Source organism: Convolutriloba macropyga, chromosome 13 (assembly GCF_964194025.1).
Source record: "Convolutriloba macropyga chromosome 13, txConMacr16.3, whole genome shotgun sequence".
NCBI lineage: Eukaryota > Metazoa > Xenacoelomorpha > Acoela > Convolutidae > Convolutriloba > Convolutriloba macropyga.
In genome coordinates this window covers 36,336,644-36,359,506 of record NC_134480.1, presented here as the reverse complement: position 1 = coordinate 36,359,506, position 22,863 = coordinate 36,336,644, and the positions used below count along the sequence as shown (strand labels likewise).

The 22,863-nt window shown below is 37.7% G+C and overlaps 1 protein-coding gene across 1 annotated transcript in view; it reads right to left on the bottom strand.

Annotated features, from left to right (window-relative positions):
* LOC142351578 (uncharacterized) overlaps nt 1-21,417 on the bottom strand; it is a 24,903-nt gene extending 3,486 nt beyond the window's left edge. Inside the window, exons 1-2 of the mRNA XM_075403687.1 lie at nt 21,223-21,417; nt 20,543-20,884 (exon numbers count right to left, since the gene is read on the bottom strand). Of these exons, the coding sequence (XP_075259802.1) occupies nt 20,543-20,884; nt 21,223-21,406 (526 nt within the window). The 5' untranslated portion in view covers nt 21,407-21,417. The remainder of the gene's footprint in view (nt 1-20,542; nt 20,885-21,222) is intronic.
* Nucleotides 21,418-22,863: the final 1,446 nt, after the last annotated feature.

Sequence of the window (22,863 nt, the reverse complement as noted above, 5' to 3'; positions counted from 1 at the left end):
TTCTCCCGACGAGCTAGACAGCTTTAGGGCTTTCCTGCCCGTGATAGATAATTTCTATCACTTTCAACTGTACATAAAAAATAAACAGAGAGCTCGAGAACATCGGAATCAGTTCAATTATGGCTATGAACCAAACAAACCAGAAGCCTATGCAGTACCCCAAAAAGCAGCGAATCCCACGTTGGAAGCAATGGGCGGACAAAAAAGTTCCTCAATTTAGATTGAAAAAAAAACACCACCAGAACGTGAGATATCACTTAAGGAGATGCCAAAATGAGTTGCGGTTATATGTCTTGGAGCACCCCGAAGTTGAAAAAGTCTTCAATCAACCATCGTTCGAGGAAAATGACTCATCAACCGTTTGTTATAAACTAGAGATAAAAAGTCATATTGAAGGTTTCAATTTGTTTTGAGTTCTGGTACATGAAACAGTTGCCCAGTAAATAATTCCAAAATTTAACATTTTATATCATCCTTGTTTCAATTCACTTTTCAATTAATTATTTTTCTCCAATGAATCAAAGAGACGAGGCTGACGCCGGTATCAGTAATTTATTCTTTGATGTGAACAACAAAGAGAGGCCCCCATGGCGTTGTTGTTCAAATTCAACAGTGCCAAGGTCCAAAGTAATATTTTTTGTTCAAGTTAGTATCATTGTCTTAATGATCATTCTTTGCTTCTCTATGCTCTTTCTATTATCAGAAAGCTGTGAAGAGAAATCAATTTCGATTGCTCTCTTATCGAGTTTAGTTGATTACATTTTACCTAATCCCAAACTATGAACAAAGTTATTCTTACACATGACAGGGCATTCATGTCTATTGTAGGAGCAAGTGGTTGTGGTAAAACTGAACTCTTATTTCGAATGCTAAAAGGTTCGACCTTTTATCCACGCTTTGAAACAATTTATTATTTCTACAAAGAGTTCCAACCACTTTTCAAAGATATGCAACGAGTTATACCAGGGATTGAGTTTCTAAAATACTCAGGCTTTGATATAACAAAAAATCTATCACATTGTCTGCTTATCTATGACGATTCATTTGAAGAAATCTTCAACGATAAAGAATTTGTAAAAATAGCTACCTCAGGACGTCATCGCAAATTACATGTTATATACGTCAAGCATAATTTGTTCCATCAAAGCAAATGGTCCAGAACCATTGATCTGAATACAACACACATAATATTATTCAAGTCGCTTCGTGACATTCAACAAATTGAATATCTTGGAAAACAGTTGAATTTTCTCCAACTGATAAAAGAAGCATACAAACTAGCAACTGCGGAGCCCTTTGGACATTTGATGATTGATCTCGACCCAAAAAACCAGTCAGGGTTTACGTTTTTCATCGCAACAAATTGGACCGGATCCTTCTATTTTTTACATTTCGTCCCCTGAAGCAGTCATTACAACAATTACAAATGAAAAAGAAACATTTGCTTATGCTCAAGCAATGGGCAAATAAGAGGAATGAGAACACAGCTCAAATAGAAATATTACATCAGGGCGATTTCATTTGGTTCTTGAGTGACTGTGTGATGAACGTACTCTCTGGAGTTGTACCAATCAAAAAAGTTGAATTAAAAAACTCGAGAAACCACTACGTAAACTTGAAGACAGGCGAGTTGAAAAAAGTGAGAGAATCAAAATTTTTCGATCAGACTCTGGAATTCGTCTAATCAAACTGATTGCGTTACCTTGTATTGCTTTTCTGGAGCAAAATGCCCACTGAACAGTTTGTGCGAATTCCTCGTCAAATGTATGCGAATGAACAACCTCAAATTGCTCAACTTCTCAACAATAAAAATGTCCGAGAGAAAGCAAAACAAATATCACTGTTGCAAAGAAGCAAGTCTCCACCAGCACCTTCTACCACGCAACAAGACACGCAACAGCAGACCGATAATATTTTGGAGAATATCAAAGATGAGTTGAATGAGACTAGAGATGACAAAATTGATACAAAAATTTCAACTGAAATCAGTGAGCGAGTTTTGAGAGATATTAAACACCTTGACAGAAAAAAGTTTGAAAAAGCGAGCCTAATATTGGAAAAAATAGAAGAATCAGAATCTCTATCGCTGGATGAGACATCAAGACTAATGGTTATTAAGTCAAGCACGGGAATTCTTGTCGCAGATTTTCTTTACGATCTACAACAAACAACATCTAAGCTTTCACTTGAACATTACAAAGTCCTGAGCTTTCTAGATATCAGTTCACAATTAACTTGTAATACATACGCAAAAAATATCTTGCCTTATCACTAAACGAAAAGTTACAGTGGTTTGAGGATGAACCAGAGAACGAAGAATCAGGAGTCTCTAGAACAGAGGAATCAAAAGCTTCTGGCGACGATGAAGGAAGCTTTGAAGATGCAAAAGACGAAATCCAACCGTCTAGCTCGTGGACAAATTACTTCCTCTCACGTTAAACAATTGAACAAATTATACACAAAAGGTAGTGCAGCTTTTGGTAGCATTGCTAATTTGAAGAAAACCAGTGGTTTACCAAGATCCAAAGTGGTTCAATACCTTCAGTCGAAAGCCTTATACACAAAATACAAACAATTCAGAAAAACTTCTTTTCCGAGACTAAAAGCTGTTGCATACAGAATAAACGAAATCTGGTCTGTCGATGTGGCGTATATGGATAAAATTGCCCATCACAACAATGGAGTCAAATATTTACTGGTGGCTGTTGATGTTTTATCGCGATACCTACGGGTGCAACCAATGAAAGCTTTAGATGCAAAAGATGCTGTTGAAGCGTTCAAAAAAATGATAAAGCAAAAAAACCAGAAAGGGTTTGGACAGACAAGGGATCCGAGTTTAAAGGTGAATTCAAAACACTTTGTGAAAAGAAGGAGATTCATTTATATACAACAGAAAACGAAACCAAGTCGGCATTTGCTGAGAGGAATATTCGATCGCTCAAAAACATTATTCACAAATACCTGGAGGAAAATTGGACTTGGACTTATATTAAGGAATTGCCCCAGTTTGTAAATACTATAAACAGTCGTGCTAATCGTGTTACCCAACTTGCACCTAATAAAACTTTTAAAAAACATGAACCGTTTCGAATATCCCTAGCAATTAGCACAAAAAGTACAAGCCGAAATACGAAGAAGGAGACCTGGTTCGGATTGCAAAGCCAGACGAAATATTTAGGAAAGGTTATAAACAAAATTACACAGACGAAGTCTTCACAGTATTCAAGGTTGCCACCCTCAGTCCACCAACATACAACCTTATAGACGCAAGCAACGTTATGATTGAAGGTAAATTTTATGAACCAGAATTAGTCCAAGTGAACGTCATTCCTGCCGAAGACTAAACATGAGTATTAATAAAGAATTTACTATTGATTTGATATCAAATGCATCAATGGGAATTTTTACCAATAATACTATGGCCAAGTTTCGAAATCAACTTGCCCAACCATTACAGTTAGATGGAGATTGGCAAGTTGCCCTTGCTTAAATATCATTTCCATCAAACATCAATAATGTAAACTCAGCCGAAATAGTTGCGTATGTCAGTTCTGGCGCTGAACTTGATGCTTCACATAACCGCACCGGACAACTTCGAAGAATTCGCAAAGGTATATACAACAGTTCAGAAGAGCTTCTGGAAGAAATTTTTCGAATCGCTCAATTGAAACGGTTTGACTATGATTTTGACACTGTAACGCAAAACTTAGAGATTTTCCAGTTGATATCCGACATGTTGGAGATTTTCCAGTTGATATCACTTGTGGATCACAGTTAATATTTAGATACATTGATATAACTGAACATCAGAACGTTGGTGATGTGAGAGCTCCGGTAATAAAAATCATTGAGTCTGAAAGACGTCTGAGAAACGGTAGCATAAACACAGTGACACCCATACACCACAAGTCCTACACACATTTGGATTACAAGCCAATATTATCAAACAACATTCAGAACATCCAGGTAGAGTTGAGAAACGAAACTGGAAAACTAATTCCTTTTACTGGAACCGGAAAAGTTATAGTCAGTTTAAAATTTCAAAAAATTATTTGATATGGAAGCATACTACAGCAATCAAGCATCTCACTCAATGCCGCATTTTTCCGGACACTACAGACAAAGAGGCAGCGGTTTTGGAGCGCTTGCTGCAGGTATTGGAAGAGTTGCTCTGCCATCAGCACTCAAATTTCTCTGGCCCGCAGCGAAAAAGATTGGGCGTGACTTATTGGTTCAGGGAGCACCAGAGTTAGTAGAAGTTGCAACCAAAAGAAAGTCAGCAAAACAAGCACTGAAAAGTACAGTAGCCAAAACAGCTCGCAAACAAATAGGTGGATCTCTTCAATCACGTATTGCATCAGGTCGTAAACTAATTAGACGAAAAAGACGACAATACACGACACCTCGCTCAAACCAAAAACGAAAATCTCAACCAGAAGAATCATTTCTCAAAAACCCCGTCCAAAAGGAGTCGTCTGGATTTTTTCTCGCGAGTGAAAAATGCGAACTAATATTGTAATACCATCTGAAGCTACTCACAGTTCTTTAGACTTATTTGAAAAACCACCTTTGCTGCTAACATTTGATCAATCATTCGAGCAAAAAACAGGACCGCTTTATTCGCCCTCAGGATCATCATTGGAATTTGAAGCTGTTGGTGATCGCAACAATTTTATTGACTTGCAAAAAATTTACCTGGAGATCAAAGGTCGAATACTTCAAACAGATGGAACGGATTTGCGCTACACAACTGGTGACGCTAATGCCAGTGATCTTCCATAATTTGCTAATAATATCCTACATTCACTTTTCGCCGACTGTACTGTTTCTGCAAATGGTATCAAAATTTCAACAGCTAATGGACACTATGCACACAAAAGTTTCATAGAAACTGAATTCTCTCACGGTACAGACGCAAAAAAAACCTGGCTAAAATGTCAGGGTTACGAGTATGAGGAAAACCCGAGCACTATTCCAGCAGCAATATCAGATATAAGAAAAAGAACAGTGCGACAATCCGCACGTATAACGTTATATGGAAAGTTGGCAGTTGATTTCTTTTCGTGTGAGAAACATTTGGTTAGTGGAGTTACGTTACGCATTTCAATGAGAAGATCTCAAGATGACTTTGCTGTCATCAGTGAAGACGCAGCGAAACACTACAAGGTTAAAATAGATGAGGCTAATTTATTTATCAGGAGGATGACGGTGTCAGATAATGTTGTAGGTGCAATTGAGAAGACATTATTGAAAACTCCGGCAATTTATCGATACAATGAAGTAATTACCAAAACATTCTTGGCTACAACAGGCCAACAAAGCTGGAAACATGAGGACATTTTCACTAAAGAGCCAATCAGAAGAGTCATTGTTGCATTATGCGTTGCTACAGCATTCATCGGTACTAATACCGCTAATCCATTCCATTATCAAAAATTTGGTTTAAGAGAGATAACCATTTATCGAAATGGTTTTGCAACGGCTGGAACTCCAATGTCAACAACTGACAACAAGAGGTTGTACTACAATTCAATGATTGCATTAGCTTATGTAGAAAATGGCCATGGAATACTTCTGAGTGAGTTCGCAAACCATTATATAATGGTATTTGATCTGACCAGCACTCATGAGGCAACCCATGACTTTATTCATCCAGAGCTCACAAATTCATCTTTGTCTGTTGAACTCAAGTTTGATGCAGCGTTAGCTCGTAACGTTGAAAAATTTTTTCTTGGTGAAAAAGCATCTACGATCTACATTGACTCCGCAAGAAACGCATCTAAAAACGCTCTTCCCATGAACACATATTAATGGACGAAGATCAAATTCATCTTCAAGTGAAAAAGTGTAAACACCTCAAATTCAAATTCAGAGGGGTTTATGCCGCTGATAATTTCCTCTGAACTTGCAAACCAACACATTTATTATTGTTAATGCATCACGATCCAACTCTATTGGAACCCACTGGGTAGTGCTAACTAAACGATATGCATACCCAATAATATACTTTGCAGATCCATTGGCTCTACCCTTGACTACCTACAAGGATAGTTTCAACCGTTTACAACAGTGTAAAGACTTGGAGATAATGATGGATATCATGGAACATAGAAGAGACATTCAGTCTCCATTGCAATCCTCAGACTCCCAGCTTTGTGGTTCATTTTGCATATATATTGTTCCTTATTTTCATAGTGAGAAATTTCAATTTATACCTGATGTAAATGAATTAGAGTTGCTAGCTTTTGTAAAACATATGAAGTAAAAGTTAATTTAATTTTGAAACAACATTTTTTTGAATATCAATTTTTACAAAAATGTTATGAAAGAGTTTGAGGTTTCTCGCACAAAACTCCCTTGGCCACTAAGCAGAATATCCATTATCTGATAAAGAGTTGAGGAGTGTTCACCTAGCATAAGCTGACAGAATCGTTTCATAGTTACATCAGGGACTGTAGAAGAACGTTTGTTGACCGTCAAAGTACTAATAGATTTCGCTGTAGCCTCACTCAAGGGTGCTGGAAGTTTTTTCTGGTTCTTGGTAACTGAAGAAGAGGTTGATTTTGAAAGGTACTCAACAGCAACATGTAGTCGTGAAATTATTGCACCACGTTTAACAAAGTCTTTTTGCGTAGGCTGAATAAGTAATTTGAAACAGTTAACGAGACACGGTATCACCGCAGGTACATAAAGAGAATCGAATATATTATCATCCTGCGAACCGAATTCATACATAACATGATAATGATTGGAGCCAAATGTACAGCCTTCGACAACTGTTGCAGATGAATGATAACCATATGCAAAATTTTCAATTGTGTTTTCAAGTTTTGGTTCCGTCTCAAAAATATTGTACTTGAAACGTTTTTGAAATTTCTTGAAATATTCAGGACTGTTCTCATACATTGCCTCAACCATAACGAACAAAAAAGAAAAAGCTAATGAACAAACGTTGAAAGCATAAACAATGACAGGAAGTAAAAGGTTTAATAGAAATTATTCCTAATCCTCATTGACTACTACAGATGTTTTTGGTATCTTCTTTTGGCGCTGAGTCGGTGTTTTGCCGGCCCGTTTTGCTGGACGTTTTGAGTCAACAGTTGAATCTGGTTTTAGAAGTGAATCGATCAAGCCAACTGGTTGATCAAGCATTTGTTCTAGTTTTTCTATGTTCTGACATATCAACCGAAACTCTGGCGCCGAAAGTGTAATTTTTTGATTGAAATCCCAATCGACCTGTTCACTATCACGTTTGAACAATTTCAAGGATAAATAGGTGCCAGTGGTATGATAAGTCTTAACAGCAGCCCTAACAAGCCTTTTTGCATTGAGCGAGAGATCCAAATGAAAGTCGCTGTACTCAGCATCTTTAGACAAAACATTACCCATAATGTTGCATATATTGAGACAAACTGTATCAAAGTAATCTGAAACGATGAATGACTAATATATTACTGTTTGTTGGAATGTAAACAATTTAAAAACCCACGCCAACATATCTAGACAAGATAACAGCTGAGCAAACAAACCCACCCACCCTAGCGTGTAAACAAATTTATACTCCTCTATATCAGCTATGACGTTTATACGAAATATGAAATTCAAAAGATCGGAAAAAATATACCCTGCTGAATCAAGACCCATTCAATGTCACAATTGTCCAAGGCAATTTAAAAATTTCCATTCACTAATGCAACATGCAAAACAGTTTTACAAGTCCCGACCTTTAAATCGAAAAACTGACAAATTTTCATTAGCAATGGATAAATTAGCTCGCCTCCTCGAGTCTATTTATATTTCCCGAGAGCACCCCAATTCAACCTAGGTCAATATGACAATTCTATTTATAGATATGACGGAATAATGATGAAATGATTAAGTCAAATAAACAAATCGGTCTGCAACAACTTTTTCAATCTTTCCGCCATTGTTCTTTCTTGTTGTTCAAGATAAGTTTTGTGAAAATTCTTTAGTTCTTTGGCACCTTATTATATTACTGCAAGTCTTTTGTTACTTAACCTTCTTTTAGAATTTGCTTTTATCCTGCTTTTCCATTCAGTTCCATACCATATAAAAACAAGTTTTCATTTCTCTTGTCACTAGAATTGGTTCTAGACTCGGTGCTGTTAAGTCTTTATAAAACTTTCCTTACAATGAAAACTTTGCTTTGTTACCGCTTAAATCCGTAAAATCAGAACAAAAAACATCTCAATTGTTTATCTATCACCTGCAATATGGCTGCTGAATATTTAGAAATTGCAAAGACAAGTGAGCGAGGCACTCGAACCCTTGTGCGAATGTGTCACAATTTCAAAAATATTGTCCTTGTGAAGGAAAGCTTAGATGACAAGACACAATTATGGCACACAAAAAACAGCTTTATTGTTCCAGTTAATTACATTGAATACTTGAATATACAAAACAAAACGATTTATTTCATCTTACAAAAACGCCAGAAAAATCACCAAGACAAGAAGAGTCTCCATATGCTCATCGATATTATGGATGTATTACTCCCATTCAAACAAAAAAGCAGGATGTGAAAAATTTGGCGAAGCGAACAAGAAAACTTTTTGCAGACTACGATCATGAGTGCATTGAAATTTGGGAGAATCAATTGGGGCAGCTAGAAGAAGTTGAGCAAATATCAGGTTTTTGGAATTTTGATCAGTCGCCAAGTGAAGAAACAAAAACCCCGGAAAGCCTCCCGTTGCTTGTCAACAATTTTTCTGATGATGTCAGCATTGATGAAACACCTCCATTGAGCCAGTGCTATGCCCCCGTTAAGAAGGTCATCAAGTTATCTCGACTCTAAACAAAACAAACCTACCTCAAACTCATTGTGCATATTGAACATTTCATTTGTTGCTGTTCATTGTGTTCCAACGTATGAACTTTGTGTTTCCTTCTTTAAACTAGTTCTTAATTTAATTTTCTCTAACAATCAATCTTAGCGCCAGACATTGCATGACTTTTTGAGAGAAGGATTTAGGCGATGCGGCGAAATTCAGACATTGAACAGACAAGTATGTGAGACATTGCCGTAAACAAAAGGCAAAAACAGTCCGGGTTGAAATAAACCAGTTAAAGCTTGGATTTTTTCATATCATGACAAACAGTCAATAAACATATTTCACCAATTGCTATTATTCAGTAGAAAAAGTGAAACAAAACTAGGCTATGTAAATAAGAAGTAAAACTGTGAGCTCAGAATCACCTGTGATGAACCAACAAAAACTAGCAAAGCAGGTAAACAAGTGCACCTGTGATATTGACACAACAGTCTGGTAGACTTGCTGCCCCCCAACCACTATTTGTGGAGCAGTAGCTTTCAGTCCCAAAAGTAAACAAAAAAGACGCGCACTCTGATTGGTTGAGAGTGTTGTAAAAATGTGTCCCCTCCAACAATAAATTTTTCTCATTTGCTTTTTGCCTTAACTTTCAACTCATGTTACTGAAATAATTTTCAACAGTCTTATCAAAACTAATCAGCAACAGCAAAAAACTTTAATTCTTTCGTCTTGAAAACTTTCACCCCAGTTTCTTATTTGTCTCAAGTTCTTACACCTGTAATGAAATCAGAGAAGTGTAGAGTTTGCAAAGAGACACTTTCGGACAAACGAAGCTTCCGTCGGCACATGAAAGATGTGCATAAACATTATGCACAAACAAACGTATTCGTGTGCGATGAGTGCGCATTTGCTAATGAAAAAGTTGTCGATCTCGAGACGCATATGAGACAACAACACAACTCAACCCACCCACGCTATTGCCTATACTGCAACAAGTTTTTCACAGACAACCTCAAGTACATGGAGCACATGAATAAAAATCATGGACTACCAGTATGGGATGCTGATGCTGAAAACAATCAAAACTTGGGAATTCTTCATTCCGAGCAAGCATTCGGCGGTGTGTTGAAAACATATGACATACCAGTGGGAGAACATGAAATAGACTTGCTAAGTTTCATGCGTAGCAAACGTGATGAGATTGAAAACGTTGTTCAACTCAACACCCAAAATCAAGCACAAAAACTTCAGTTTAGCGCACTGGTACAACTCACAAAACCACCGAATGATGAAAACGTTAGCAGTCAGCCAGATCGCATCAAAATATACATCAACTCAAAAATGCAGCGGGTCGACTTCACAGGCTTGAGCAAATCCTGTTTCGCTGGAATGGTTGAACAAATGCTGCTCGCACTGAACAACTTTGCATCCCATGGTAGCGGTTGGACAGTAGATAGAATTGAAAATATTGAACTGAGACTCGCCAGATCAAAGCCGATCGCAGCATCGTCGCATTTGGCCTTGCCTACTGACCTAGCAAAAAGCCAGTACCTGTTGAATATTCGCAACCGACAAGACGAGAAATGTTTTCTCTACTGCTACGCAGCTCAATTTCATAAGACATTTGGGCCACAATTGATACCGCCTAATGCTCCATGGAGACAAAAAACAAATCCAATCATGTACAGTTCGGAAAATCCGAGAGCCAAACAACCAGTTGGTGAATTCATGATGCCTATGGCTTTTCACCGAATGGAAAAATTTGAAGAGCTGAGCAATGTACGCGTTAATGTTTTCCGACACTCGAATAAGAAACTGATTCCTTTCCGCATATCAAATAATCGAAACTATAGTTTCAACCTGGATCTGCTCTTGCTAAGTGATGGTTCAATGCATCACTATGTCCTGATCACAAATATCAGGGGGCTTATCAATAAGTATCTTGGAAAACACCAGCGCGTTGACAATCATTTGTGTCGTAACTGTTTCCATATCAGCACTTCATTGGATAGACATGGGAGACATGAAGAAATTTGTCATCAAAACACGCAAGCAATAATAAAAATGCCCAAAGTGGAACAGCAAAACTTTGAATTCAAAAATGTTCAAGCCCGATGGTTCGCGCCGATAGTTGGATTTTTCGATCTGGAGTCAATAATTGAACCAGTTGCCCACAATAACAACACACAACAAAACTCAGTTACTAGGGCATTGGAGGAACATAAACCATGCAGCTAAGCTCTGCTCTTCGTTGCTTTGAATGAAACAAAGCCATTTTACTTCGACCTCAAATGTGGTCTGAATGTCATGGTTGAATTTGTTAAGTCACTGGAGCAGATTGCTAGGGATATATACGATGTAAAACAACAACACAAAAATTTTTTCGGCGAACCAACAATCAATAACGATGAGGCTACCATGTGCTGGATTTGTGAAACCGAATTAAATACATCTTCAAAAGATCCCACTGTTCTAGACCACTGTCACTTCACAGGAAAATTTCTGGGATGGGCACATGCGCAGTGCAACTTGAAACGCAAAATTTTAAACTTCACACCACTATTCGCTTACAACTTGGCAAACTATGACCTTCATCACGTAGTATTGGCACTGCAAAACCTGAATGAGAAAAATACAATTTCGGTGGTGCCAAGCACAAGTGAGAAATTCATCTCACTGCAAATTGGAGTGCATATGAAAACAACAAAAAACAAGAAATGTGTTTGGACCAGTCAGTATGAGTATATCAGACTATTGGACTCATTCAAATTCATGAATGCGTCGCTCGACAAGTTGGTACAGAACCTGCCAGCTGATCAATTCACCTTATTGGAACAACATTTCCTATCGTGGCCGACGAGGTCGGTAAATTTGTTAAAACAAAAAGGCTCATTCCCTTATTGCTTCATCGATAGCTTTGAAAAATTACAAGAGGCTCAGCTTTCCCCTCTCAATAAATGGACAAACAGCTTGCAGCAGTACGAGGTAACAGTGAGTGAAGATGAATACAAGCGAGCCATCGAAGTGTTCAATTTATTCGAGTGCCGGAACATTGGTGACTACTACAATTTGTATTTGACAACAGATGTGTTTTTCCTCGCCGCAGTAGTACTGTGTTTTCGAAAATTTTGTTATGACACATATGGACTCGACTGCTGTCAGTACTACACCGCTTCCAACTTGTCAGGGGATGCAATGCTCAAAATATGCAATCCCAAACTACATCTTCTAACAGAGAGAGAACACCTTGACATAGTTGAAAGTCTCATAAGAGGAGGCGTGAGCTCGGTTTACAGCAAGCGGCTTTGTCGCGCAAACAACAAGTTTCTCTCGGACTACAAACCAAAAAACATTTCTTCGTTTATAATAATGATCAACGCCAATAATCTGTACGGAGGAATCATGGAAAAATTCTCCCTACCCCTTCATGAATTCGAAATCTTTGACAAAAGTGAATGGACCAATGAGCAGGCCCAGGAAATTTTGCGCCGAATATTGACTACGCCTGATGACAATGAAGTGGGATACATAGTTGAAGTCGATTTAAGTTACCCCGACAGCCTGCACGATCTACATTCTGATTTTCCTTTGGCACCCAATAAAGAAGCGCTTGATGAATGCTGGCTCAGCGAGTACCAAAGCAGCTTGTTGGCCGATATGCAAATTAAAAAACTCCCGCAGGTGAAAAAGCTCATTCAGACGCTGTTTGATAAACAAAATTACACACTGCACTACCAAACTCTCAAACTCTATGTCGAAACCAGGATTGGTAGTGACCAAGCTCCATAGAGTGCTTTCATTCAAACAGCAAAAGTGGGTCGCCCCATACGTGAAACTGAATACGGAAAAGCGAAAGCAAGCAAAGAATAAATTTGAAGATTTTTTTAATTTGATGGTTAATTCGTCCTTTGGAAAAACTTGTGAAGGAAAGCGAAACCGAATGAAAGTCAAATTAACCCGCACTGAAGAGGAAACGCTAAAGTGGACAGACAAGCCCGAGTACCAATCGTCAATAATTATTAGTGAAGATCTTGTCACTGTATGCCTTCAGCAATCGGAAATACTTTGGGACAAGCCAACCATAGTGGGTGCCTGTATATTGGACTTGGCAAAGAAGTTCATGTTCGAGTTTCACTCATGAAGAAAAACTTTGACTGCAATTTGCTTTATTCAGACACAGACTCTTTCGTATATGAGGTGCGTTCACGAGACTTCTTTGCAGAACTACAGCGGAAAAGTCGGTCGCTGAGCAGCTCGATTTCTCAAACTTTCCACCAGAACACCCCTTGTACAGCAGGGACAATGCCCGAGTCACGTTAAAGTTCAAAGACGAAATGGGAAGCAAGCCAATTGCAGAGTTTTGTGGTCTGAAGCCGAAGCTGTATTCAATCAAGCTCGCTGAAGGCAAGTATAAGTCTTTTTTCAGTACCACTGTATCGCCATCCAAACGCAATCATTCAATAAAACAAGCACGCATTAGGCATTCAGATAGTTCAAGTTTTTTCTGCTGGCAGGAAAGCTCGGATGAATTGCAAATGATCAAGTTTTTTTTCAGGTCCTGCTAAGCAGTCAGCAAAAGGAGTGACAAAAGATGCCCGCCGCAGTATGACCCACGAGCTGTACAAACGAACTCTTTTGGGCGGCGAGGTGGTGCGTTTGCTGAACACTCGAATAGCTTCAAGCAACCACAGGCTCCACACAATTGCTGTAAACAAGAAGTCTTTGTCAGGCTACGATGACAAGCGGTTTATTATGAGTGACCAAGTTTCCATGCTTCCCTATGGTCATCGCTCGATACGAGAGGATATGTTCTTCAAGTCAATAATAAATGAGCCCGATTGGGGAGCCGATGACTCGGGCGAAAGCGAGGAAATCGAGCAGCAGGCGCAGGAAAGCGGGCAGGAGCAGGAAAGCAGGCAGCAGGCTTCGGTAGCTGGGCAGCCGGCGCTGGAAAGCGAGCAGCACCCGCAGGAAAGCCAGCAGCAGGTGCTGGAAGGCAGGCAGCACCAGCAACAACAGTACAAAAACAAGCAGCAAACACAACATACAAAAATTCCACATTCAAGCAGTATGCTCAACACAAGTTTAAACTCAATTCCCGACCCAGGTTTTCACCAACGCGAATACAGCGAGGACGAATTAAACGAAAACGTGGTAGTTTTTGACAATTTGTCAGTTTTCGGACAGTGGTTCCTCTACAGACGCAGCTTGCGATGGATTTATTCTAAGTCAAGCGATAGAAGATTCAGATAGCAGCCCCCAACCTCCAATCACAATTGATGAACAACCGCCAGCCAACGTCCCAGTAACGATTGATCGACAGAATCTGCAAGATCAACCACCTACCAAAAAGAGAAGACGAGCAAGAATTATGGAAAGTAATAGCGAAGAGGACTGAAGAACCAAACAAAACTAAAAAGTCCTGTCTCATCCTGTATTTGTACCTATATTGTCCAAAAAACACTTGTAGCCGGGCTTATATTGCCCAATTGGCTTTTTTAAAAAGTTAAATTTGTACCGTCCCCCCTTTTTGGGCTAGAAATTTCTTGTGTATAGTGAGATTTTGTGATGGTGCACGCGTGAAGTGTGAGAAAGTGAAAGGTGTAGTCCAACGTACAAGGAGGGGTTGAACTGCCACAGCGTATGACAGAGCACAGTTCTTCCTGCACATATCAGACTGTATCAAAATTCGTTTTTGCAACAAAATTTGTGTCGCAGAGAACTTATTAAGTCAGCTTTTCCGCTGCCATACATGCAGGGTTTTTCTTATTAATTTTACACCCAATAAAAATCAGTAGAGCCGGATTTTTTGAAAAATAGTTCCTACCCGTGTATCCGGTCTACTAAAAAAGATTTTTCTTTCTCAATTGTTGCGTAGGGTGATGTGTAGTTGTCCGTTGATACCCTCTTGGACAACGCGATCTTGAATATCAAAAATTCGTGGATTCCTACACTTTCCACAATGGCAGATATTCAAATCAATAATCGTTCTTCTGTTGATGCAAAATTTGATTTGGCCAACTCTTCTGATGGTACCTGAAGTAATGGTTATGTGACTCTGCTTGAAGTGACTGAGCACTTCTGGCGTTTTTTGAGAACCGTAAAGCGGCTGGAGATATTAAGTCAAAATTTCAAAGTCACTTCTGCAGAATCACTTAACTACGTTTAAAACACGCAACTCGCACGTTTTAAAATGACGAAAGTCAACGAGTTTCAGCTTATGGCTAAGTGTGGAAGAAGGATACGTGTCCACGCAGGCCAAACCTGATAAAAACCAAATTCAAAAGCAACTTACTTGTTTGATTCTTTGAGTCTGGCATTAGTTGTTGTGTTTTCAGCGAACACCAAAATCAGAAAAAAAAACCAATTGAAGACACTTGATAGCCTATTTTGTGATGTTGCTCTCTTGAAGTTGCCGTCGGTCTGTAAAGATGCTGAAAAAGTTGAATATTTTCAAATTGTTTTTAATTTCTCAAAAACACAGTAACCTCAAGATTGTTCTCACTTTAAAATTACATTCTTGTGACTTGATCCACTTTTCGCTTCCTTAACATTTTTCCTTTTAGTTGTCCTTTAATTTTTACATATCATTCGTACACCCCCCCCCCCCAACCCCACCCCCCCCCTTCGAAAAAGAAAAAATTTAACGATAATCTAAAGAATAAATGACTTCGAAAAGAAAAAGCTTTATCAAACATAGTATTTGCAAATTCTAACAGTTGCTGACTTCACCAACTTTTTTTATTTACTGATTGCTGGATGTTTACCGGACTCCACAAGACGAAATTTAACAATAATCCAAAGAATAAATGATTTTGAAAATAAAAAACTTTATCAAATATAGTATTTGCAAACTCTAACAGTTGCTCATTTCACCAATTTTTTTATTTACTGATTGCTGGATGTTTACCCGACTCCACAAGACGAAATTTAACGATAATCCAAAGAAACAATATAAAAAGTGAGTTATTTAACGGACGTTACCAACCTTCAGTTGTTATATGAAAAAGTGAGTAAAAGCTGGGTTTTGAGTATGACCAGACGAAGTTTTTTTTACAATCGAAGCCAATGTTTTTTTAGCCAAAAATGTTCTAAGATGTCGGCAAATTTTTCTAAGATCTTGCCGCAAAAATCTAGTGGGGGGACAAAAAACCGAAAATTTTGGACCATTTTTGGCTAAAAACTGGGTTAGGTTTTGTTAAAATCGGATATATGCACGCTTAGAATTTGCAAAAGTTAGCAGCGGCGAACAATAGTGCGTAGAAATGGCGAGATAAGCGGTATAAAAGTGGGACATATTAACGCGCCTTTGTCTAGCTCTGCTTAGTTTTTGGCGGGAAAGTTGCAAAAGTTGCAAAGAATTAGAACTGGTTTCAAATAGCCTAAGAAATTTTTAGACGGATGAAATAATAATATAGCACCGTAAAATCTTAAAAAAACTGACTAGAACCTAAAAATAAGGGGGGAAATTTTATTCCAATTTCAAAAAAAATTAGACGTCCCACCCCGGTGTTGTTGGGCCGAGAAAATCAGGCTCCCAAAAGTGTCCGTCCCCCCCCCCCCCCCAGTGAGGTTCTAGTCACTTTTTTATACTACTCTTGATCCTGTTTCAAAAGCTCATCAAAAATTAACAATTGAAAAACTTTTACAAACATTATCAACACAAACAGCTAAAATGTCCGTTCAAAAAACATCCGCCATCAGTCACTCAGCGTTTGATCTGGGTTCAATTTACAACAAAGCAATGGCAACAATTTATCATAGAAGCTTAAGATCAAGATCTCCTCGTACAAGAGCAAAAAATAAGCAATTACATTGTAGATGCCATGATTTTAAGGTAAAAAAAACCTAATGCGTCCAACCAACAACTCAAAAGAAAAACAATAGACCTGGCTGCTAACAAAAATTTTGCTTGTTATCTAAGACAAAATTTGCCAGGCCGCTATAAATAGTGACATTACTAATTCCTAAAATTGACTAACTGCCTATTAATCGAGTTTCTTGAATCCTATGACTTTTATCCATTACCTACTCTTGGAAACTACCATAATTAACATTAACCAAAACATATACCACAAAAAAACAATTTTTGCTTTCACATGAGCTAAAATCAACGTTGTTAAGGCCGATCTTCTTAAATCAGCAATTCAACTCAAAGCCAAATCGAGCAGTGGGGTTAAAATAGCATGACATACAAAATTTAATATCACATTCTATCAAAGCCAAACTGATTCGTTCACTTTTGTCAGCATAAATATTTAGTAACTATTAATAGTACGAAATTATCATACAAGAAGTGAAACTGAAAGTCGAAATCGAACTGCCTCCACTATCACCAAAGCAGTATTGAGACGTACTAAAAGACTAAAAATCCTTAACAAAATTGCTTCATATTCCTTACGATTAGTTTTGCGAATCAACCTGCTGTTCATACAGAATATTCATGGTTGACAAACTTCTATGAAATCAGATTTACAATGAAAAAGTTACGTTATGGATAACTGCTCACATTCTGTAGAAATCCTTATCTAGAGCCAATCAAAGATGCAGTTTTGACATGTAAAAACAAGTGACTAGACGCATAAAGGAGCTTGACAAATGTTAGAAGTTTGAGAGAGAACAACTGAATGTAAATTGTGCATAAGATAAGCTTGGCAAGAAGCTCCACTTGTTCAACGTATACTTGGCTAGAGAAATGAAGCCTTGAGGAATAAGAAAGAACTTGAGAGAGCTGAAGCCTCTTGTGTGTGATGGCTTTCAAGTAAGAGATGCTGATTCTAGTCCCATACTGGTCCATTTTCCTAGTTTCGTTTGCTTAGACCGCCTAACAGTAACGTCAGTTTAACACGAAAACTCACCAAATTTAATATTTTAAGTTAGAAATACTTTCAAGTTTTTCAACTTTAAGAGGCAGGCTAAATTTGTTAACACGTCATTTAGGGCAATCAGTTGGCTTTTCAAGAAAAGTTTAAAAAAATTGTTCGACATACGATTCAAAAAATTTGCTGTGCGACTCTTATACGCCATCCATGTTTTGCTAGTCTCCAGTTTAATTAATCAGTAGTTGTTGGCAAGAATGGGTAAAGACATAACAACCAGAAATTTAAATGAATGGTAGTAAAATTTTTCCATTTACTTGCATTGGCATTTGTAACGGGTGGCCTCCTACCAGAGGCAAGAAAAGCTTTACACCGCCCGGTTCGTTTTCAGTTTCAAATCCGTCACAATATTAAGCTTTTGCAGTTAATTTTGTGAGCTGTATTATCCGCTATACTAGACGTTGCATTACTCGAAACTCTACGAAAAAAATTACTTATCGTTGAACTTGAATGCCTACAACTTGCTTCGCTCAGAATACAAAATAATGCAAATCGAAATAATCAATTTTTGCTTGAACTTCTCAATAACTCAAAATGTAAACCGAAAATTCAAAATGTCTTAGAGTTAAGTCCTTGATAACCGACCTAACAACTAATCGAAACAAGACGTGACTTGATTAATCAAGTAACAGAAGTGCGGGAACGCTTACAAATCTCAGTTTGTGAAATCTCAATTTTCAAAACCTTAATATATGTCTAGTATTTAAACCTCCTCAATGACACCCTTATGAAACTGGGCTAGGTTTTGTTATAGCCAGTAAGAGAAACTGACTCTGTACTTCGTACAAAGTTTCTCTTTACTAGGAACTTTTTTCCTCGGAAAGAAAGACTGAGAACATCAAAATTTATTTTTATCTTTTCAATGAGTCAAAGTCTAGTTTAACTGTACAATCAAAGTCTAGTTTAACTGTACAATCAAATTGCAGAAAAAAGGTCAAGCTCTCAAACTTAGGCATCTCTTATAACCCGTTCTTACGTTCTTTCTTGTTCCTCAAGGTTTCATTGCTCTAGCCAAGTATACGTAGAACAAGCAGAGCTGTGTGATGTCAAGATTATCTAAAGTACAATTTACATAAGCGTGTTCTCTCTCAATCTTCTGACACTCGCGCTTAAATTGCGCATCATCTCTTTCACAGTTTCTAACTATCTTGTGTCTCATTTGCGGTTGAACTCGGAGAGCAGGGTCTGGGCCCATAACCTGCTAAACTACGGCCTCAACTACTGCAAAAATGGACCAGTACTGGCTTCGAACCAGCAGTGGATTCTCTTACTTGAACGCCTAGTGTGCTAACCACAACAGCAACTGGTCTTAAGCTCTGAAACTTGGGCGTCTCTTATAAACCACTCTCGTGTTCTTTCTTGCTTGTATGAACCTCTCAACCTCTCTCGATCTTCTAACAATTACCAATACGCGTAACTCAGAAAAAGGACAAGAAAACAGTTATTTTCTTGAATAAGACAACCATTAACTGTGATTAACGTCAACTGAAGACTCGTCTTAAGAAAATAAAAAACGGAGAAAAAGAACAGAGAAAACTGGCCGTGTGGCGCTAAAAAACTTCAAAAGTAGATATACTCACCTTAAATTTGGTCTCACCACGAAATACAGCATGCAAAATTACCAAAAATATCAAATATAAACCAATTTCAGCAATGTCTCTGGTTTCTACCTGTTTTGAAAGCTCAAAATTAATCAAAAAAATTGCGAACGCTTTGCAAAAAAAATAAGAGGTAGAATATCAAAAATTGATTTGAGAAATATAAAGGAAATTGACCGAGATTAAAAAATACCAAGGAGACATAAAATAAAACACAGGTCAATTGGCTTATAAAACTATAGGAGTTACTTCTTAAAAAGCAAACAAAGCTCTTAGTTGTGTGTGTACGGGGGACTGTTTTGAGATAAAAACTACTGAAAATGATCTTTTCATTTGCATGTTACCAGAGGATCTTCACTAATAAACTATTAAAAACTCACTGAGCACTTAAAATGTTAAACACTGAGCACTTAAAATGTTAAAGCCCAACGTTTCAAAACAGAAGTCAACGTTGAAAACCAAAACACAAGGTTCAAAAAAGAAGTCAAAATTGAAGGTATGAACTGATTCAAAATATGCTTCAGCTAAAAAAGTCTTATAAACAAAAAGCCTGATATAAAAAAGCCTAAAAAACCAATACTCCTCATCTAACTGTATGACATAACACCAATACAAACCAAATTCTTTGAATTTTCAAAAAAGAGGGCCTAAATAATAACCGTTTGAGCACATGGCGGCAGCAATTAAGAATGCAATCAGCTCTCAATATTCCGAGATAAGACGAAAAGAAAAAGTCAAAACTGACGACATAAAAACCAGCTCACAATTGATAGGCAAAAACTCAAAACTCCGAAAAAAGCATGATGATCAAGTCATAAGTATAAGGTCAATTATAAAAACCCTCGTCTCATATAATTCTTCGAAAAAGCTGCGTTCCTAAAAGGTCTGTAAGTTATATGTTCTACGCTTGGAGAACCAGTATATTAATAATACATCAAAATAATCGATCGGCTAAATTTGACTTAGCAAAAATTACCATTTTATGTCCTCCTCCCGCTAAAATTGTAGTTGGGTTAATGTTATTAAATTTGGAACGAAGGGAAAAAATTAATTGCCACTCTGTATATTACCAAATGTTCTATTAGTGAAAATTAGATTATAGTTTTTTAAATTAGATGGCGTGACAAGGGTAGCTTTAACCCAGCTTACGTTAAAAATAGCATAGTTTATGTTTTTTTATGTGGTTTTATAATTTTTTTTTGCCATGAGACTCAAAAATGACGGCCGAAAAAGTCTAATTATTGCGACTGTAATAAATGGGAAGGAAACTTACGTAAGGATCCGCGGTCCACTTTCAGATACGACAAATTTCTGAAGAATTGATGAGCAAAATTAGTTCTATAAACAATGATATTGATCAATGTCAGCTTTGAAAGATCGTTGGGTAGATTGTCCTCAATCAAATAGTTACTCGAGCTGGTCACATTAGCTGAGCAAATTAAGGTCAACTCTTGCAGATTAGGTGCATATTCCTTGAGAAGTTTCAAGTTGGCACTGGTCAGAACTGATTGATATCCTTTCTGCTGATTTGGTTTTCCTTCTACTCTTAGTACAAATGACACTGCGTACTTTGTAAGTCTATGACGCAGGAACATTCTCAACTTCTCAGCTGAATCGGGATCTTCTCAGTTATCTGCCCCTGATTAGTGGATGGGATCTTGTTTCGGCTCCGCAGTGCTTTTTATGACCCTCACTTACAAATGTGATGTTTTATGGCATGGTACAATGTACAAAATTGAATGTGCGCCCGGGGGATTAAAAGTTATATACCGACTAATCTGGGACTGAAACAGAAAATATCCAGTGAATGTATCATTTTTCATACCACAAAATGCATGTGCAAATTTTATATTTACAAAAAACGGTTCGCTGTTCGCCACCAGTGACAGAAGGATGGGAGAGGGGGTGCAACAAAGAAACTTAGATGGGCAATAACTAAAAAGATCCCTGAATTGTTGGAAAAGTAAAGATGCTTCCATAACATTGGATCCAGGGATATAGCTCTCCACTGCCGGCAGATTCTGCTCGCTTTGGCTAGGTCACATGAGGACAAATGTTTGAAAATGCTAAAGATTATTTCGGTCGGCAGATCATCAAATGAAACCATCGCGCACTGAAAACAAAAAACAAAGCACATCGCAAAACTCATAGTGAAGCAGGGCCTGGTAAAAGAATTTCACTAGAATGAACAGAATTTTATTTTTGTTAAATCTGAAATTTTTAAATTTAAATAACCACTTCTACATGGTAGAAATTTAAAAATCAAACATTATTTGAGTACATAAGAACAAACTTACAACTGCTTTGTTCACAGTAGCAATAAAGTTGTCAAAAATAGTGAAGTTTTATTAGAGCGGTTTTTTGTCTGTTCCAGAGTATTGAAAATCCTATTCTATGACATTTTTGTTATTGACGGTTCTGCTGGGAGAGCTTTAGTTTCCTTTAGTTAGCAACAGCGGGGAAGGGCGGTTTTTGGCTGCACGGGGCCCTTACGGCCTGAACGAAGTGCAGAGGTGGGGGTTACGGCCTGAACGATGTGCATGAGGAGGGTCAGACAAAAAATTGTAAGAAAGACGGACAGGACTAATATAATTGCTACAAACTTCATTTGAGAGCAATTAAACATGCACAATAGAAACGACAACTCACATGCAAAATAACTGCTACAAATTCTGTTGCAAAGCTACAAAAATATAGTAAAGACGCCACTCAAGCTCAGCGAATGACATTAAGTACGTAAAATTACTCCCCAATTTTTCTTCGAGAAAGGGGTTTTCAAATACCCCTTTTTTATTGCAGGGATAGTATGAGTGCTCTAAACACCCAATAAGAAACTAGAGGAAAAAACGACAAAAATTTTAGAAGAAATAGAAATTAGTTTAAGCTCAAATCTTGGTACTCACACTACATTACCATGCAATTTGTGGAATTCCTTCTTCCGGCTATGTTTGTAAATTCGTTAAGAGCATTGAGATTGTCTCTACCCAATCTAGTTTATGGCAAAAAAATGTAAATTGAGATGTATGGGACTGGAGTACTTAGAAATCTGGCTTACTTAGAAAAAGAAAGCAACTGCGATCGAAGCGACACAGTTAAAAATACATTTTTTTAAAAAAACGAAACATAAATGGACTAACATTGAACGAAGTGCTCTCAGATGTCTGACGTCGCAAACGCTTCAGAGGGGGGGGGGGGGCATAGGCTAGAGAAAATTATGGTTCACAAATTTCTGAATACAGCAGTTTGGAACCGCCACCTCTTCGTTGAAGGTTAAGGACATTAACTTAACTCGCTAAAAGGGCTCTGTAACGTACGCTATCACATTCGGTTTTATTTTTAAAACAAATAATTTGAGAAAGCGCGCAAAATAATCAAAAAGTCCAGCGTAAAAACGTCACTCCAGAATTGACTTCGAAAGAATATTCTAGAAGACGGTCAAGCGTTCGAGAGAAAGTTTTAAAAACGTAACACAAAAAGAATAGTGATTGTTAAAAATTACTTCACAGCTTTAAAAAAAACAATTGACAACTATCAGTTTAAAAAGCACTTACAATTACATTGTGAAAATGCGTAGAATTCGAACACTCTCGAAAT